Genomic DNA, 18,769 nt, shown 5'->3' with positions numbered 1-18,769 from the left:
TATCAGTTGTCCTTATTGGAAAAAAAGAAAAGGTGTACTACTCCTGAAATTATTATTTTTTTGGTTTTCCAAGGGAGTTTAGTTGTATTCAAAAAATTTAGAGGATTAAAGAATAGTACCATTTGAAATAGAATAAGTTATGATGCCACTGCTTATACAGTACAGTTATACAAGTGAGTAGTGAGTAGAGCAATCTTGTCACATACTGTACTAACTTTTGGAAGTAGATATATTAGCAGATGAAGAGGTTGGCTATATTTTGAGATTTTTTATAAGTCTTCCATTTAATTTTTACAATAGATTGACACCATCAGTCATTTTAGATAATAGATCATTTTTAATGCATATTAAACATTTATCCAGGCAAGGTTTTTTTTCTTCAAAAGGTCATTTAGTATTTGTGGGTCTACTCGTTTTACGTAGCTGTTTGGATAGTAAAAGCTGCAGAGCCCTGTGACAGAGCAACACAAAGCTGTAATTTGGAAGAGAAATATGTGTACTGTAGGCTGATGTGGAGTTTGTGGTGCTATGCAAAAATTCCTACATGCCAGTCAAAAGGTTTTGTTACCACCTGAGTAGAGCGCATTTTGCCACGTTTGCTGGATACGCTAAATCACTGGTTTTCAATCCTGGTTCTCGGGACGCTCTGAATCAAATAATTGCATTACCTCCTCAGCTGCCACGCAGTGCTGCAGAAGTCTGTTAATTACCCATTTATTGAAACCAGATGTGTAGAGCCATTTAAACCCCCTAGAATACATACAGAACCTGAGAATGAATTGTGGCTACCTGTAATAAATGAGGCTCCTTGTGGGTTTTCCCTTTCCACGCTCTCCTGAATCCCAGATTTGTGGAGAGTAATTAATAGTTGACACATATTGAAAGCTTCTTCCAACTGAGCTGTGGATCGCTGGAGCTCCTCCAGAGTTATTTTCTGACCTGGGTCAAGTGGTTGTTACAGCATTTGCTCAAGTATTCTTATTGACTAAAGCTGGGCATTGTGGGTGAAGTTAAAAGAAAGTCACAGTTACTGAGTCCAGGAAATTACAAATACAGAAATACACTTTATTAATTGCTTTTAGACTGTCAGTGTTGGTGAAGGATGTTACACCAATGCATAATAAAGAATGACCTCTCTTCACATCTTAACATCTAACACTGAACATTATTTAATTGAACTGCTTAATTTATTAATAAGCAGTGGTAAAAAAAAAATCCCATATAAAAATAACATAATATTTATGCACTAAATTGAATCAGCGATTCCATTTTCTGATTAGTGATCCATTACCATATTTCTCCAGAATATAAACATGGCACAAAGACCTCTTGTCACAATCTGCAGTTATTAATTGAAAGTTTCAGAAACTGTTGCCTTTGATTTTTATTCTGCCAGTATAATTGGTGTGTTCAGATTTGACCTTACTAGGTGATGTAGTTTTTAAGCTGAACCTGAAGGTTCAGCACCAAGACAAAACAAGAAATTACAATCACCATTTTTAGCAAATTGAATAAAGGGTTCACAAACGTAAAGCTGTATTTCATACGATTTGTCTTTTGTCAGGTTTAACCATTCCAGGTGGTGCAGTTTTTAAGGACTCCATATTGAAGTACCAACAAAAGGTCTTATAATTCTTTATTTTTTGCTTTTTACGTATCCCAAATATCACAGTATATTTTAACGAATCTACTAAGCACAAAACCACCCAATTCAAGTTTGACCATCCCTTGTTAATTTACATTCAGCACCAGAGTGGTTCAAAGGTATTTAAAGTGGTGAAGTTAATCAAGATCCAAATCCGATGCTGTGAAGAGGATGCTAACTTCAGGGTCATTATTGTCGAAAAGTAAATCTCTAAAGACAACTGATAGAGAACTATAGCAAAGTGTGAAGCCTTTCCATTACAATCGGCTACAAACTGTTCAAAGCCTGTTCTGCTCAACCATTACTAGGCTAAACATGTAAACATAGCTAAACTTTACTTGTACTTCAGCTGGAACCAGGGCCACCCCCAGGAATCTTGCGCCCCAAGACAAAAAATTAAACTGGGCCCCCTTTCGCAGCTGCTGTTACAATTTCTTGAGTCTTATCTGACCCATCAAAAGCGCCACAAGGTTGCTTTCTGTGGTCCCATACTGATATTAGCACAATATTCACTGCTAGTGCATTTTACATGCAACAGTCTACATACTGCATGCAAATAGGTTGCTTAATTAAAAAAAAAAAATTAGATTTAGCTCATTGAAATGTCTCTCCCCACCAGCAAGTCACAGGCAACGTGCAAAATATACATAAAGCAATCATTTCTCCGCAGATTTGCAAGCGACACTCTGCAACGCAGATGGAGAACCTCGAAGTTCTGGTTCTGATGGACAAAATAAACCCAGACATTTTATTTTGTCTTATAGAGATGTATTGCTGGCCCAGCTTCTCTGCTTTTCTCTTATTACTGTCAGCTCTTCAGAGAAACGAGCTAACAGCGCTACTAACTCACATTTACAAAACGTATCGCTGTGTTCCTGTCGCTCTCCATGATTACACTCACAATTACGATCCTCTGTACTGAACAACTCTCTGATACCTGACAGCGTGTCTGTAAACAAGTTTTACTAAAAATTGTACAATAACCGAAAAGAGAGATGTAACTTCTATCATGATTATAGCAACCCCCACCCTTCCAATTACAATGAAATACTACTACTTCCGGTGGGCGCCGGAAGTAAGACCCAAAATCGTTTCCACAGTAAACCTCCCTGGAATAAGGTGGTACTGCGCTATGGCTGGAACCAGAAATTATGGTCAGAAATAATTAAAACACAACCAGCATTACAGGTAGGTTTACCTGAAGCAAATTATGAGTGGGGCATGTGAAATAGCAACTTTTATCCACTGTTACCCACTTTCTTTTTTTTTTTTTTTGAAGAAACTGCCTCAAAACGACGCATAAATTATGTATTTAAATATATGTATTTATTTGATATAATCAACAATTAAAACTGAGGGCTGGGCGTAGAAAACGTCGACTTGTGCTTGTTGACTCGAGACTGACTAGCATAAAAAACACAAATGAAATCCAGTGGATTCTAGCTCGCGACCTCACGCTTACCACAGCTACATCATATTAGCATAATTTAACCACACAGCCGGAAGCTGTAGGGTGGGGCCAGAATAAAAGCATAAAACAAAACTATGGTTGAGTAGCCTTTTAAAAAAAATTCTTTTCACTTTAACCTGAATAATTCCTTGGATGGCTACTTTTTTTTTTTTTTTTACTTGAGTAAAAATATGTTGAAGTAGTATTACTCTCACCTAAGTAAAATTCTGTTATCTGCATTGTGAGCAACATAGCTGCAGAGCATTACGACAATGGATGTAGCTTTAGGAGAAAATTAGGATTAATGTTTAAAGGGAAGACTTCCATATGTTTTTCCTCCACTGAATAAATGTACTTTTTTTCTTTTTACACACAATGTGCCAACAAATTTCACTGCTACTCCATAACAGTGAAATGTGCCGACTCTGAGATGCTATTTCAGAAGACGCTGAATTGTTTTCAGCTCTGGACACCACCACAGCCACTCTTTGGTGTTTGGTGGTTGTGGTGGTGTTCACGTGCTAAAGCTTCAAGATAAACAGATTAAAGGATCAGCTTGTAATTGATGACACTGGGTTGAGGTTAACTAGTTATAGGTGATTAGCCAGTGTGCACCTGATCAAAGAAAACAGAAACAGCCAGACAATTCATCCACCGTTTTAAAGTTACGCAAACCTTTGCTGCCCCTTTTAATGTTTACTAGGCCCACCTCTAGCTCCATGCCAACAATTATTAACATTAGGTATAATCAGTAGAAAGGTATGTCTCTGCAGGTTCTGTCTCATCACAGTTCCTTTCCTGAAACTGTTTAATCTGGGGTGTTGTTCAGACAGACCGGCATCTGTGGTCTTGTTTTGACATGCTTCACCGAGAAGTGGCGCTGAAAAGCTTCCATTTGGATACTTCTGATAACATTTCTCAGCTGTTTCCAATAACCCCCAAATGTTCCCTGAAATGTTCTTGCAGGATTCCTTGACATGCTTTGGATATTTTGTAACTCCCAATCCCGAGTGTATCCACCTCGGCTTTCTTTCTCCACACATATCAAGTTGTGTGCCGTGTTATTTGGCCGCTTTTCCCTCACATATTTGACTTACTTTGCATGATCACGTGACCATAGAAGGGATTTTTTTTTAGCTCTGGGCACAAATAAGTGACTTTGTTGGGAATCAGGTGTGGTCAGTGTGTATATATTTGTCATCTAAAAGAAACAATTCACACACACGCTTAATCCAGGATCCAGGAAACCATTTCAGAAAGTTTGCCAATTACGTTCTTCATCTCTGTCCCCCACATGTTCATTCTTCTGTTCCTGCCTCTCTTTCTCTGTGTTTGGTTTTTAGGACCCTCCCTTTCTCTCTCTTCTCCAATCCCTTTTCTCTCCCCTCCCTCCATCCTCTTTGTCAGAGCTGTGCACTCCAGCACACAGACAACTTCCCACCAAGAGCAGACCGTATCAGATTGCCTCTAATGCACTGAAATTCTCCCACTCCTCCCTCTGAAGAGCTCCGGATCAGGTGAACATAAGTACAACTTTGCTGTTCGGCTAAGGAAGGTGAGTTGGCTGAAAGGACATTACAAAATGTAACTGTTGCTGCTCCTCACAGTATCTTGTCTTCAAATCTATCCTGTTTACCACTTTGATCTTATCTTTTCCCTTTTTTTCCCGTAGTGGCCATGCCTTAATGACTTGTACCCAGTAACCAGGTAAGAAGATAAAATTTTTCTGTTTTCATCACATCTCTTAATTTTATTGTATTTTTTTTGTTCACTGTTGGCGTATTTAGTTAAATGCCTAAAGGTAAAAGTTTCCTTTCTGATTCATGTTTTCCAGCCACCACCACATCATTAACAAAGTTAGCACTGTCTTAATAATTGGGCTGAGCTGAAAGTATTTTTGTTGATTTATATCTTTTGAGAAGCCATATTATCTTAAATATCAAATGTTATACAAAAATAGTTTTTGTTTTGTTCAGATTTAGAAAAAAAAGTAAATTTCTGCGTATTATTCCCTGTGTCAGGGTTTGAAGAGTCAATAGAGCACAAATAAAGACAAAATATGACAACCTTCAGAACAAGCATGGTTTGGGATAAACACAACTAATGCAGGTAACTGCAGCTTATCTGCCTGTTTACCCTTTCAACACGGGTCTGTCAAGTTACAGTCATTTTCCTGACGTTTCTTGGAACATTTAAAAGCCAACAACTACCACACTTCATTATTTTAGAAGTCAAAACAATTAACTTCTAAAACAGTTAGAAGTTCTTTTATTTAACAGTTATAACTTCCTGTTTCCAAAATGTCATTGTCATGGTTCTTCTTCTGAAAGACAACGTTGTTTATTTTCCCTGTCTCTATAGCGAAATTGTTTTATCATCTCTTTGTGTTTGTGTGACTCACTCTGTGGGTTTTAGTGATTCTTTTTTTTTTCTCTAATAACTGGAGCTATTTTCTTCTCTGAGTGCAGCATTGTATTCAGTCTGTGCTTCTTTTTTCCAGGTGCATTCAGGCAGTGCTCGCACCATGAGTTAATCACTCTGAAACTGTGACTTCTTCCGATTAACATTTTCAATCTGGTTTAACCTGTGAAAATGCACCTATGTGAGAATATGTGGAGATGGCCATACAGCGGGGCAGTAGGAACGATGCTGCTGCTGCTGCTGGGGAGCAGCTCGGCCCAGGACGTTTCTGCACAGCTTAGCTGTCCAGCGGTCGAAGTCGCTCAGAACATCACCCAACCTCAATACAACTGCGTATTAAACAAGAACACCGATGTGAGGACTTTGGTGTCGTTTGTCCACTCCTTTCTTTACACCGTCCAGCCTCATCCTTTTCCTGAACGTAAGTGAATCTGCTGTTGTCTTCTTGTTCCTCCATCTAAGAGTTTGCTTAGGACACACATAGACGTCTTGCTGCCAGCTTACAGAGTAGCCACAATAAAATAGTCCATTTTTATTGGTTTCCACTTGCTTGGGCAAGCTTTACCTATTGGGACACCACATCAATCTCCTCACATAAACATCACAGAGGTAGTTAACCAGTGAGTAAAGGGGATTTCTCGAAATTTGCCCAGTCAATCATTAACTTTCGTCTGCTGTCTTGACGTTAGATCTTCTGTTTCCTTGATCCTTCCAGGCCCTTGACATTTATTGAAGTTGCCCTGTAAAGCAGTCTCTGTTCCACTCATTCTTCCAACTTTATATTGATTTCAGATAAGAGTCAAAAACCAGTCTGACAGTACAAGCTCATAGTTGACCCAATTGCTATTGATGTGTCGAGTCCGATTTAAGCAAAAGCCACTTGCTGTTTAGAAAACCCAAAACCATACCAGTTAAACAAATGCGTAACAGAACACCACTTTTCATCTTTCTGTGACAAAAAGCTAATTATTTCCTGACTTTTTCAAGTTTGTATGTGCCTCACTTTGATCACAATCCCTTGCACCGCAGGTTGGAAATGTATAAATGCGTGTAAGTAGAAGAATAGGGGATTATATTTATAGCATGGTCCTTTCTGATATCACACAGATGGTAAATGAAACATAAAAAGCTTGTTTGATCAGCACCTGAGCGTTTCTTCTCAGTTACCAGCACTGGCTTTTGTTGTGAACTAAATCCACAATACCAGGGTTTAGAGGTAACATTAATGACTGGCTTTGTATTGTGTTATCTCCCACTGAAGGCCGACCCGTCTCCTAGTAACCACAAGATGTCGGTGTCAGATTTCCACTTGTACAATGTGAAATTTTTAAGATGTTTTATAAAGGATAGGACACACTGTTCCTGTGGCCAGGATTTTTATACTGAGCTGACCAGAGTAAAGAGGCAGGAAGCATGAAACATCAAATCAGTGTTCTTTGGAAATGCCTCACATTTATTCTTAAATTTCAGAAACACAAAGCCACTTTGTCTCACATTTCTTCCCAGGCTTATTTCTGGAAATAATCAAAGATCCTCAGCAGTTGCAGTCAAACAAAGAGCTGATGACGGAAGTAAGTAAATGTGCTTGAATCTGAAATGTACACAATTTGGAAAGCAAGTATCTGACACGTCAACCTTTTTCTCATGAAATGTATTTCGAATGAGAAATAGATTTCCATAACCTCATTTCATGCCAATGAGGCTATTGGCATAAAATTCACAGCAGTTGCTGGTAAAGACCCAAGTAATGCCCACATGTGTTGAAACAAGTCCATTAACTAAGTTATGATGTAGACTGGCACAGAGATTATGTACTGAACACTCTAGTAATAATAAGTAGTAAGTAAAAGAGCCTTTTTTTGTGAACTCGTGAGCTAAGCTCTTCAAATCTTGAAGGCTCCAGGAGTCTCTGCTATGCCATGTGAACTTTAGCTCTTTTCATAGATTTTCTATTGTATAGAAGTGAGGTGATTGATTGGGGCATTCCAGAACTTCTTCTCCAGGGTTTGGTGAAAAATCCACTATTGAAATTACATTTTCACACCAGAGTGTTCTAGGCTCCAGACTTCACTGTTTTTGGCATGGTGTTGTTAGAGTAAAGTGCAAACACATTCCTGGTCCGAACATTGAGTTTGCATTGAAACAGAGAGTTCAATTTTGGTCTAATTTTATCAGATTATGTTCTCTAACTGAGCATGTAATTCTTGCAGAGCTTTTCAGTAAAGCACATTCAATTACGCTTTTCCTTCAGCAGTTGAGTCTTGAGCAGTGTTGGATGACAGATAGTAATTGAGTGCCTAACTTACTGTTGACGTGAAAAAATGTAACCTGCCAATTGCAGATCTTTTTGAGCTCTCTGTTAGGAGTCGTTGGCTTTGGAGAAACTTTTCTGAGTTTATGTTAGAAATCTAGTGAGGAGAACCTGGCCATAACTGGTTCAGAGAGTTACATTAAATTATTTCCACTTTCAGATTATGGCCTCAACATTGCTCACTTAAGCAGTTGGACATTTAGAAAGACTTTCATAAGCAAGACAGTATGTCAGTATGTTTTGCGTCATGAAATGTTGCATAAAGTTAACTGCTTTTATTCACCATCACACACTTCTAGTAAAATGCTTTGGACATGAAATATCACAGTTTCTAGGCCATCAGTTAGGATCAAGCCATCTAACTTTAATTTGCTCTGAATGGGGTCAGAATTAAGCCTGAATGCTCTGAAGACTGCTAAGACTGCCATCCTCATGGTTGTAATATGTCAAAACATTAAACAGAGAACTTGTTTGTTGGTGCCTCACTGGGATCTGACATCATATGAGGCCACAAAGACCTAATTATCGCATGTGCTTTTGCATTCAGATCCTCACGTATGAAGTGGGTTTCCTAGTGTGTATCGCCATTGGCATCTTGTACATCGTCCTGATGCCCATAATTGGTTTCTTCGTGGCTTTCTGTCGCTACTGTGGCAAATGTGGGGGGAATATGTACCAGAAGCAGACATCCTCCACCAACTCACTCAGAAGAACTCTCTACTTCAGCCTATTTGCAATTACAATCATTATCCTGTGAGTATGCGTGTGTGCATGTATGTGTGTGTGTTTTCAAGAGGCATAATGAGAAGTTCATTCAAATGTGTGCAGCTCACTGCATGTGTGCGTCTCTTGGGTAAACTGTATTCGTTAAGCAAATTTATCTGTTTGTACATTCATGTGCTGTTTTTGAACTTTCTCTGTTTCTCATTGCAGTGCTGGTAACATTTGCATGTTCAGAAGCAACGAAGATCTTAAAAATAGTGTGAACCAGAGTCCGTTGCAGCTCAACAATGCATTACGTGACATGCACACCTTCCTGGTGTCTGTGCCACAAGTAAGTGAAAATATACGCAGGTCAGAGTGTTGGCAGCTGGCAGTTTGGCAGTCGATATCAGCTCATCTTTTGTTTGTCAAACTGCTTTTAAACCATGAATGATATAGTTTTTGCTTGGTCCGAAAAATTCCCACGAGGAAGCTCTACCATTAATATTCGCCAAGCTGACATGTTTACTGAGACATGTAAAAGTCTCCACACCCATTGAACAATGCTACTTTTTGTCTCATAGCAAATACAGACATTTACTATATTTTACTTCCTTTATGTTTATGTGGTAGATCAACACAAATAGTGCATTATTATGAACTGAATGTAAAATGATACATATTCCTCAGATTTTTTAATGAATAGTATTTCAGTTACTCCCATGCCAGTAATTGGAGTAATCACCCATTGTCCACCATTGGACATCACACATAGAGGAGCAGCTGCAAATTAAGTATTTTACTTGTAGAGAAAGTTGATTCTTTTGACTCAGGAAGGGACAATACAAATGCACACCACACTTTTCAGATTTTCAACCGAGAGAAATTCAAACATTTTTATGTGTTGTATTTCTTTCACTTCAAAATTATGCCTCTACCACATGAAATCCCACTGAAATAGTACAATTGATCAACTTCAAGTCAATGTGAATAAAATTAAAAAAATCCTTACATCTGTCAACTGACTTAGATCCAGTTCTTTATTTTTGCAGTGTCAGTATGCTAATGTGAAGAGAACAGGGTGGTACCTGGCTTAGAGATACTATAAACTCATGTGATTTATTGGACTGCATATTATTGTTTAACCCATAAGTACACACTTCAGCTGTTTAATTTTCCGTTGTTTGACTTCAGCAAGTGGATAATGTGGTGAATGAGAGCTCCAGAACTGTGGAGAAGATTACCAGGAACTTAGACGGTAAGAACAGGGAACTAAAACGACTAAAACAGAGGAACCACTGTATAACCTCACCTGTCACAAACTGAGTTGTTTGGGTGTTGCAGACATTGGACACCAGTTGGGGGAGAAAATCCAGCAGCGCTTTAGAGGAACTCTTGACCCAGCTCTGGAGTCGGTCAAACTTCTACACAATGGTATGATTTCCACGCCTGACCAGGTCTGGGCCGTGAGCGCATGCAAATGCGTTCGCTCATTTGATGTTTGCAAATGAACATCTCTGCTTCCTGCTCCAAACGGCATTAACATGTTTTTGTACATGCTCCTCATTTTACTTTTCTGATCAGACGTTTTGATCGGTAGTTTTAGGAATAAAAAGTTACACAATACAGAGCCAAGTACAGACAAGTCAGCTGCTCCCACTGAACCATAAACCGAGTAGTCAAGAAGGCTCCTGACTGAGCCTTTGTGTGGAGTAGTTGTTTTGTTGTAGTTCGACAAAGAGCCGATTTCAGTGCAGAGTATACTTGGTCTCATTGTACTGCTTCTGATTCCTATAACATTGAATGTTTGGGCTCTTTGGGAAGAAGTGCTTCCCAACGAGGACTTTGGGAACGACTTTGGGATGTTCTTCCCAAAGTTACAGCTCTTTGGCTGTAACCACTTTACCACTTTAATGTTAAAATGGTTACACATTAATGTTAATGTGTAACCATTTCAATGTGTGGTTACACATTAAAATGGAAGCAATATTTTATATTTGCATCTTCTATGGCTGGAAGCTAAGGCATCACCCCTCTTCTACCTCCTTAGTGACTTAGTCTGCTTTACGGTTTATAAGACATAGAAACCTGATATGCAAGCATTCCTGTGCGTGGGCATTTTTTTTAAATCAGATTTTATCCTCAGGTGTAAAATTGAACAACGTAATTGTAGACGTTCTCACGGAAATTGTCATTGTAATTACTATTACACTGGACTTGACAAAGCACTCTGCAAGTACAGGGTTCAGGCCATTTATACAACCCATTGGAAAGTTTGTCACTTTTCTACAATAAGCTTAAAAATGCCTTTCCAAACAAAATGTACATGATGTCATTTATTGACAGCTCTGGTAAATGTGCATGAGGGCTGAGGGTAAATTCATTTCTGTTGCAGAAACTTAATCTCACACACCCAAAAAAAAAAATCCAACTTATTGTTTGAGTACATTTATTGACTGTGGGAAAGAAAATTTATTTTTTTTTCTAACTAAGATTTAATGTTTTAAGTTAATCAGAATACCTAAGAGAATTACTTTAGTAATTGTTGACTCCGTGGTTCCCTAAGGCATAAACATGACATTAAAAACCTATGAAACAAAAAAAGCCACTTTTCAAAGTAGGAAAATCAAGAGAACATATCATTACCAAGGGCAGATGTAAGCTGATCCTAAGTTTTGACGTGACTGCAAGTGACTACTTGCCTAAACTTGCCCATATCTACATTGGGAACAAAAATAGAGAAAGTTTCCACACACATTGAGGAAAATGTGCTGGTCATTTTTCCCCTTCACCGTTTTGTACTTTTGTAGTTTCCGTCTTTTTCTATGCAGCTTTGTTCAGGATGACAGCCGGATGTCATTTCTGCTAAGAATACAGTTTGATCAGAGGATCAGAATCAAAATGAACAAAATATTCCACCAAGTCTTCAGAAAATAATGCAGTATTACAGTAAATTGTACATGAAACTTGAACATTTTGTGGCTATTTATCCTCATAATTCATAAAAATGCCTACAAACAAGAAAAAGTGACACCCAATGGTGTAAGTAAATGGGTATAAAGATGACATAGGAAGGGACATTATGGTAATGTATTGCTACAATATAGGAATGAGAATTGCTGCTGAAGACGTCTGTACAACTAAAGCCAAGGGAGCTAAAAACAATCTCCAGAGCTCATGTATTTTAGTGCTTTTACAAGTCTTTACCAGGAGTGCCACCCAACTGTGAAGTGGTTTGTAGTTATTTGTTTTCCACTATGACACCTTGCATAGAAAACCCTTTATAGAAGTTACAAGTATTAATGAAAATTAGTTTCTAGATCAAAGCCTGTTAAAAAACACAAAGGTCTGTAAAGAGTGTTTACAATGACCACTGATTAGTGGCTTATTTTCGTGTGTGTGTTTTTTTTGTTTGTTTGTTTGAATGAGCAGAAAGTTTGACCACCCGTGACCAACTTGACCAGTTGAACTCGTCACTAGCCCAACTGCAGTCCAGCATAGACCGTACTCAGGCCAACATCAGCGTTGTCAGAGATCGGCTTACTCAGATGCTGTCCATACCAGAATGCAAAGGATGTCAGAACCTAACAGCAGACATGAAGAAACTAACGCTAAACATCACCATTTCTGTAAGTGCTGGTTTTCTGTAGCCTAAAATATAACATGAATCATTCTTGTTTGATTTATTTATTTTCCTGTTGAATGGGTGAGTTCTGGGTTCCCAGAATGCCTGCCTGCATGACAAGGACACATGAGGCGCTGAACATCCAGTTCTGTTAGCTGAAGTGTTTTATGGAAGAGATGATGAGTCAGGGCTGATTGCTCAGTTTACATAATACTCAGATTCTGTCCCTAAGCATATTGTCATGAATAAAGAGGAGAAATGGTTTCTGCAGTCACACTATGTTTGACGCAGGCTCAGACGCTCACCAGAATGACAAATCTTTCTGTGGATTTGTCTGAGTGATGAATTTCTCCTCCACTCTTTTCCCTCCTCCTAAAATATTCAATCCGTGTCATCTTTGATCATAAGTGTTAGGTTGATTTATTTAAGTTTAAGATATATTTTATTTTGAGAAGAAAATGAACATGTACAAAATTGATAGTACACTTTGAAAATCACTCGTTGATTGACCTGGCCGTTTTTTTGTTGTTTTTTTTTTGCACTCTGCTGCCCTCCTCTGTTGCTTCAAATTACAACATGTTGGAAACTCTTCAGCAGAACTTGCTTATGTGTGTGTTTTATTTTCTTTTTTTTCTTTTTTTTTTACAGACTGCCAGCCTGCATAACTTTAAGTCTGCAGTGAATGAAGTCATTAAAGCTGATCTTCTGTCTGAAATAAGTGAGGTCAGTGGGAACTGTAAACAAATAAAAGCATTAATGGTCTGAAAACAGATTTCAACTGAAAAATGATGACGTTATTATACTTGCTTTCTGTGCCACAAAGAACTGGTTTGTTTAATTTTTTTTTGGTGTAGATATGTTTAATTGTCAGTGTAAACAGTACTATTATTATACAACAGTCAGCATCATTTCCTTTTCCAGCAAAAGGAAATGACATGGGTACCGTCATATGTCGTAGACGCATCAGAGCTATTTGTAGAAAACTTTTTATAATTTTACAGGCGGAGAAGTTTTTCAACACCATTCCTGAGAAGGTGACCAATGAAACTGAGAGTTTAGTGAACAGTGAGTGAATACTAAATTTATCTCCACAAATATAAGCTGCATAATTACTAAAAAAAAATGTTTTGCCTTTGTATTTCTAGGCAGCAAAGACCAGCTGAGCAGCATACAAAAACATCTTCTGCCGATTACCCGCGATCTCCCCCTTTCAGCTTTGGATGATGCGTCAAAGACTATAATCCAGCTCCAGAGTAACATTACCACGTACTTCCCTGAAGCGGAAAAATTAGAGAACATTAGGTATAAACTATGGAAGCTCAAATGTATGCAATAAGTAAATAAAAAAAACAAAAACAAAGCAAAACTTTCCTAATTAATGTAACATTATTTTGTTAGATGGAGTGTGGGTCTGGCCCTGTGCTTTGTGATCCTCCTGGTGGTGGTCTGCAACATCCTGGGTCTGATTGTAGGCCTTCTGGGTCTCTCTCCCAAGGTGGACCCCACCAACCGCTCCATGACCTCAAACTGTGGAGGCATCTTTCTCATGATGTGAGTGATGCTTGCGTCAGCCGAAAACCGCCCCACTGTCTACATTCATCTTTTTGGGAGTGTTTTTAAAGAGTTAAACCTGGATTTGATTACAGGAGCGCAGGGTTCAGCTTCTTGTTTTCCTGGCTGTTCATGATATTGGTGCTGGTGCTCTTCCCACTGGGTGGAAACATGCACACGCTGATTTGTCGACCATGGAACAATGGCCAGCTGCTGCAGGTAGAGATGTACACGAATATATATATTTGAAATGCTTCGTAATCCTTAAAGATCAAATCTGAATGCAAAATAAAAACAGAACTATTAATGACACAAAATCTTTTATGTAGCTCTAGATATAAATGTTTTAACTTGTATCCATACCCTTTAGACTTTTTCACATTTTTTCATGTTAGAACCATCTCTACATCAAAGGGTTGGCGCCCAGTTGTGAATCTCCTTGAATAGCTGCATCTCTTATTGGATCATTTTTATGATTTTATTTTATTTTTTTCATATGCCAACAAAACACCGTGATAACAAAGCGACCCAAACTATATTTCTTCTATTATACTGTACATTTGAAATGATTTGTGAGAATACAGTTTCTTTACATACCACTATTTCAAAAAAATACAACCAGATAATTTCAAAGAAATGTTTACCTTTTATACAGGCTTTTTAGGAATATGAAATATGCATCTATGGATTAAAATATTCCTCAGTCACTGTCTTTCCTGCTTACAGTTCATTGATACTCCAGGTTTATTCCCGAACTTCGAATTAGGCTCGACTTTTGGACTGAAGAGGAAACTCAACCTCTCCCATGTCTACAGGTATTCATCGCCACTTCAACTCTAATGCAAACACTCATAAACCATCCATTCATGGTTTATACATCAGTGTTTACTAATAATAGTGTGAAGAGTCAAGGTGATACAGCAAAAAGCTGGTGTCTGATTCATAGATTGCTAATCAGTGCTGAATAGCACTGAATAGCTATTCAGCTATTTCACTGTTCTTTAAACAACCTAAACATCATTTGACCATCTCTGGTTTAAAATGTAAAATAACTTCAAAGTAAAATTTGTGATTTATGAAAGCTTTATTCACATTTTGGTATTAGAGTAAGATCCGCTTAACCACCACTGATCACAGTGGTGATCAAACAAGTATCTACTTGTTTGGCTTGAGTGACTAACAAGTACATTTGACTAACAAGTAGATACTTGTTAGTCACTGATACGATCACTGTTGTATCAGTGACTGGCCTTTAATTTGTCAAGACGATATGTGTGGGCAAAACTTATATTTGATGTCTGCCTTTCCAGAGAATGTAAGAAAAACCAACCTTTGTGGACGACGTTTTACTTGTATGAACTTATAGATCTTGAAAGCGCACTCAATGTGTCTAAAGTGAGTTTTGTTGACGCTATCTCGTTTTAAGCATTTTTTTTTGTCCTTTTACTTGCATGTATTAAATATCTTCTCTAATGATCTCCTGCTCACAGTACACAGCCCAGATCGACAAGGAGTTTGAGAAAACAAGTATCACTTTGTTTTCAGTCAATATCCTGAGTCCTGACATGATAAAGAAACTTGTAAACACCTCTTCCAAAGCTACTGACTTCAACACTACGGCTGTCACACAGCAGGTAAAGCTTATTCCCATGTAGAGTTATTGTTATTATTCTATGTATTTCTGTGCAACCGGCGATCCTTTACTTTCTCTTACAGATGGATGACATTTTAAGAATCAATTTGAATACAACAGCAGAAAAGGTTTATAACTTGAGTCTTCAACAAGTGAGTCTCGTCACATTAAGCCTAATTTATATTGAAAAATAAAAGTTTTGTTTCTTCCATTTCTAATGTTTATTCTAACTTTCTGTTCATTTCTAGCCGAACGACATCAAATATGGACTTCAAAATGAATCTCTGAAACTGAGGCGAATTCAAACCGACATAGAGATGACCATCTTTCCTCAAGTGGTGAGTGCCGGGGTTCGTCTCTAATGATACCTGTTTGCGTTCTGCCACCCACTCATGAGCATTTCGTTTGCGTTAACGAGACGATCACTGCTTTCTGCTCCACAGATAAACCTGAAATCTTCCATCAGGAACCTTCAGTCCTCTTCAGAAAAAATCAACGTGAGTGCATTGACCAACACCTGGAGCTGCAGAAAGCAGAAATCTTTCATTAATTCTCCTCTGCGCTTCATTCTTTGTTTCATTCGGTTCTCTCCGGCCCTTTCAGAGAACAGTGGGGGAGGTGCTGAGGAGAGCTCAAGTAGCACAAGACTTTCTCAACACAAATACGACACAGATTGTAAAGACCGTGAGTAGAGCCGCGAGTCACATGAGTTTGAAGAAATGTGCTCCATGTGGTCTGTTAATGCCTGAGGTCATTTAGCGAGTGGGGAAGAGGAGGGTGGGAGGGCCATGGATTACTTATTATAGGTGGGTGTAGTGGAAACTGTGTTTGTTGGTTCCATATCCGCAGACCATTTGGTGTGCTGCTGAATTTATCTTGCGTTATCCACTTATGTTGCAGCAAAGCACCATTTATGTAGATTGTATTCCTAACAGTATACATTTGAGCACTTTGGAATTTAGAAGTGTCTTTTGCACAGTTACAGTAAAATCAGGATGGATGAGATACTTTTTGCTTTCAAGTGACCATCTTCTTTTTTATTTTTCCACATCTAATGATTGCCTGACCATCTCGGGCTGAAAGTTAAATGCTCAAACTACAGCCAGTTAGTGACCTCAAGTGGTCAAATACCATTTTGGTCCACCTGGTCTGACATTCTGGTGTTAGTGACATCATTATGGAGTCATCACTGCAACAATTATTTATACATGTTTTTATTTCTGGACATGATCATGCCTCAGAATAGTTTCATTATGTCTAAAACTGCATTTGACTGGCTAAGCTGGAGATCAAACTGCATATGTTATGATAGGCAGTTATTTACTAAATGCTGCGTAATTAATATGCCATCATATATGATGGTGGTATAAATGTCCAGAAGTGTAATGTAGTTCAAATCAATCTCAGACTTAAAGTGGAACCAAATCTGATCAGTCTAAGAACAGATGAACATTTATTGAAACCTTTGCCTTTGTTTATTGTTAATGATCCACCTTTTAAACCAACCAGTGTAGCGCTTCAAATTAATACTTAAATCATTTTTTTTGCAACTTTTAAATGAAGAGCTTCATGTTGAATTTGTCATATTTAACATCAAAGGTACTTTTAATTTCCAAACAAAAGTCAAGTCAGTCCTGTCGCTGAAAAAAAAAGGGCCATCTCACAGATTTTTATTAGAAATCATGTTATTTCTGTGTTTTGGACAACAAAAATTCATGGAGTCTAACCATTTTTTTTTTCCCCCCCGAATCCTAGGAAAGTAGAAGGTTTCTAAATTGCCAGCTGGATTACGTCAATGCGTATACTAAGTGGGCCAAGACAATGGTGAAAGAAACTCTTCAGATCTTTTATCGACAAATGATTGCATTGTGTTTGTAAAGTGTTTTTTGAGCCGTGTTCAATTTCCCTCAGTTCACCCAGCATGTCGGCCTCTGCGTGCCTGTTGCCAGGGTCGTAGACTCCGTTGACACTGTCGTTTGTGTTAACACGGTGGAGTCTTTGGTGAGGAGAACAAACTTCTTCCTAATTTATTCTTTATTCTTGAGACTACTTGTTATTTTCTAGTTTCTTAATTTTTTTTGTTTTGTTTTATTTTTAGAATGCGTTCTGGTTCAGTCTGGGCTGGTGCCTGATGTTCTTAATTCCCAGCATTATATTTTCCATGAAGCTGGCAAAGTACTACAGGAGGATGAGCTACTCTGATGTTTTTGAGTAAGTAGCGGAAAATGTGTAGGTGATTTGTGTGACTGAATCAGGCTGATTTTGCTTGTTAATTTCTCTGTCTTCAGAAATCACATCGTTATGAACCACATCCCTCGGGCTCAGATGAAAATCCCCTTAGGATGTGGGTAAACGCACGTGCGTGAGGCAGATTTAAAGGTCTGCAGGCACGAGTGTTGTGTTTGAGAAAATCGAAGCACATGGGACACCACAGCACAGATGTGGCACATTGTCACTTGGGTAAAACAACTGAAAAAAAAAAAGTTAGAACTAACACGTCTACTTGAATATTTTGTAAATTTTGGTTTTTACTATAGCGTGGAGAGGGAAAGCTGACCACAGTGTGTATGGTACTTTTCATGTATCCCATGTTTCTCTTTTAAAGTCATTTAGAGGGATTCTGATGATATACGAGAACCTCAAAGGATTTTTAAATTTTATTTCCTGGCTGAAATCAACCTCATCAGGCATATTTCTTGTTTCTAGTCGATTACATCTGTATATATGTTGACGCACAGTTCTACGTTTTGACATTAGTTGTGGTTTAGCAGCTTGTTGACAATGTGAAACACATTTTATTTTTGACAAAATTTCTATTTTCATTTGCACTAATGTTGGGAACAAATGTTTTCTGGGTTCAATGTACTTAGTTGACTTGCAAATAGTTTTACCCATATCATTGCTGCTGTTTGCTTACTTTACAATGTCATTAATTTCTTTTTTTTTTATCGTGAGTAGTAATTTCTTTTGAATAATGTTATGTTTGATTGGTGTTGATTTTTGTTCTACTTTGTTCTGGAGAGTAAATTCTGTTCTTTTGTTATGCAGCACTTAATGCCATTTGATTGTTTGTGATTTTTATAAAGAGTTGAAACATTTCTGTCAGCTGTTTTCCATACAGTGAACAAAAATAAAACCCTAATCAAGAGTTCAGTGAGTCTTTTGATCATATTTTGTGCAATTTTATTATCGTGATTTCTATTGATCAAAACCTCGGCCATGTTTAATCCACATAGAACAAAAAAAAAACTGGATAAACTTGAAGTCATTTGCTTGGCTCATAACAAAAAGGTTTTTGATATTTATGTAAATAAATGTTTTAGTCTTTTGATTTAGGGAGATAAAATAAAACCCCCAATTTTAACCATGCAAGTCTGAACTCTCAGCATTGTCTTCACTAATTGTTGTCAAACCAAAACAGTTTCCAAAGT

The 18,769-nt window shown here is 37.9% G+C and overlaps 1 protein-coding gene across 6 annotated transcripts; it reads left to right on the top strand.

Annotated features, from left to right (window-relative positions):
* Nucleotides 1-2,733: 2,733 nt before the first annotated feature.
* On the top strand, nt 2,734-18,486 carry prom2 (prominin 2). 6 transcript variants are annotated; one of them, XM_081616703.1, is made up of 27 exons: nt 2,736-2,833; nt 4,439-4,650; nt 4,768-4,802; nt 5,117-5,204; nt 5,596-5,937; nt 7,023-7,087; nt 8,375-8,580; nt 8,761-8,881; nt 9,724-9,787; nt 9,874-9,963; nt 11,962-12,158; nt 12,803-12,877; nt 13,156-13,219; nt 13,300-13,456; nt 13,553-13,705; nt 13,801-13,924; nt 14,432-14,520; nt 15,016-15,100; nt 15,196-15,339; nt 15,422-15,490; nt 15,587-15,676; nt 15,782-15,835; nt 15,942-16,022; nt 17,094-17,162; nt 17,250-17,339; nt 17,437-17,549; nt 17,627-18,486. In XM_081616703.1, exons 5-27 carry the CDS (start codon nt 5,688-5,690, stop codon nt 17,688-17,690), a joined length of 2,514 nt encoding a protein of 837 aa, XP_081472829.1. In that variant the 5' UTR covers nt 2,736-2,833; nt 4,439-4,650; nt 4,768-4,802; nt 5,117-5,204; nt 5,596-5,687; the 3' UTR covers nt 17,691-18,486. The 6 variants fall into 6 exon arrangements, 5 of the variants coding, with proteins under 5 accessions (XP_017164677.1, XP_081472830.1, XP_081472829.1 ...); XM_081616702.1 differs by lacking the exon at nt 5,117-5,204; XM_017309187.2 differs by lacking the exons at nt 2,736-2,833; nt 5,117-5,204 and having other exon boundaries at nt 4,236-4,650.
* The last annotated feature ends 283 nt before the right edge of the window (nt 18,487-18,769 follow it).

The sequence above is a fragment of the Poecilia reticulata genome, chromosome 15 (genome assembly GCF_904066995.2).
Source record: "Poecilia reticulata chromosome 15, P_reticulata-male-v2, whole genome shotgun sequence".
Classification (NCBI taxonomy): domain Eukaryota; kingdom Metazoa; phylum Chordata; class Actinopteri; order Cyprinodontiformes; family Poeciliidae; genus Poecilia; species Poecilia reticulata.
Note: the sequence above shows the minus strand (reverse complement) of the source record. Positions and strands in the feature narration are given on the sequence as shown.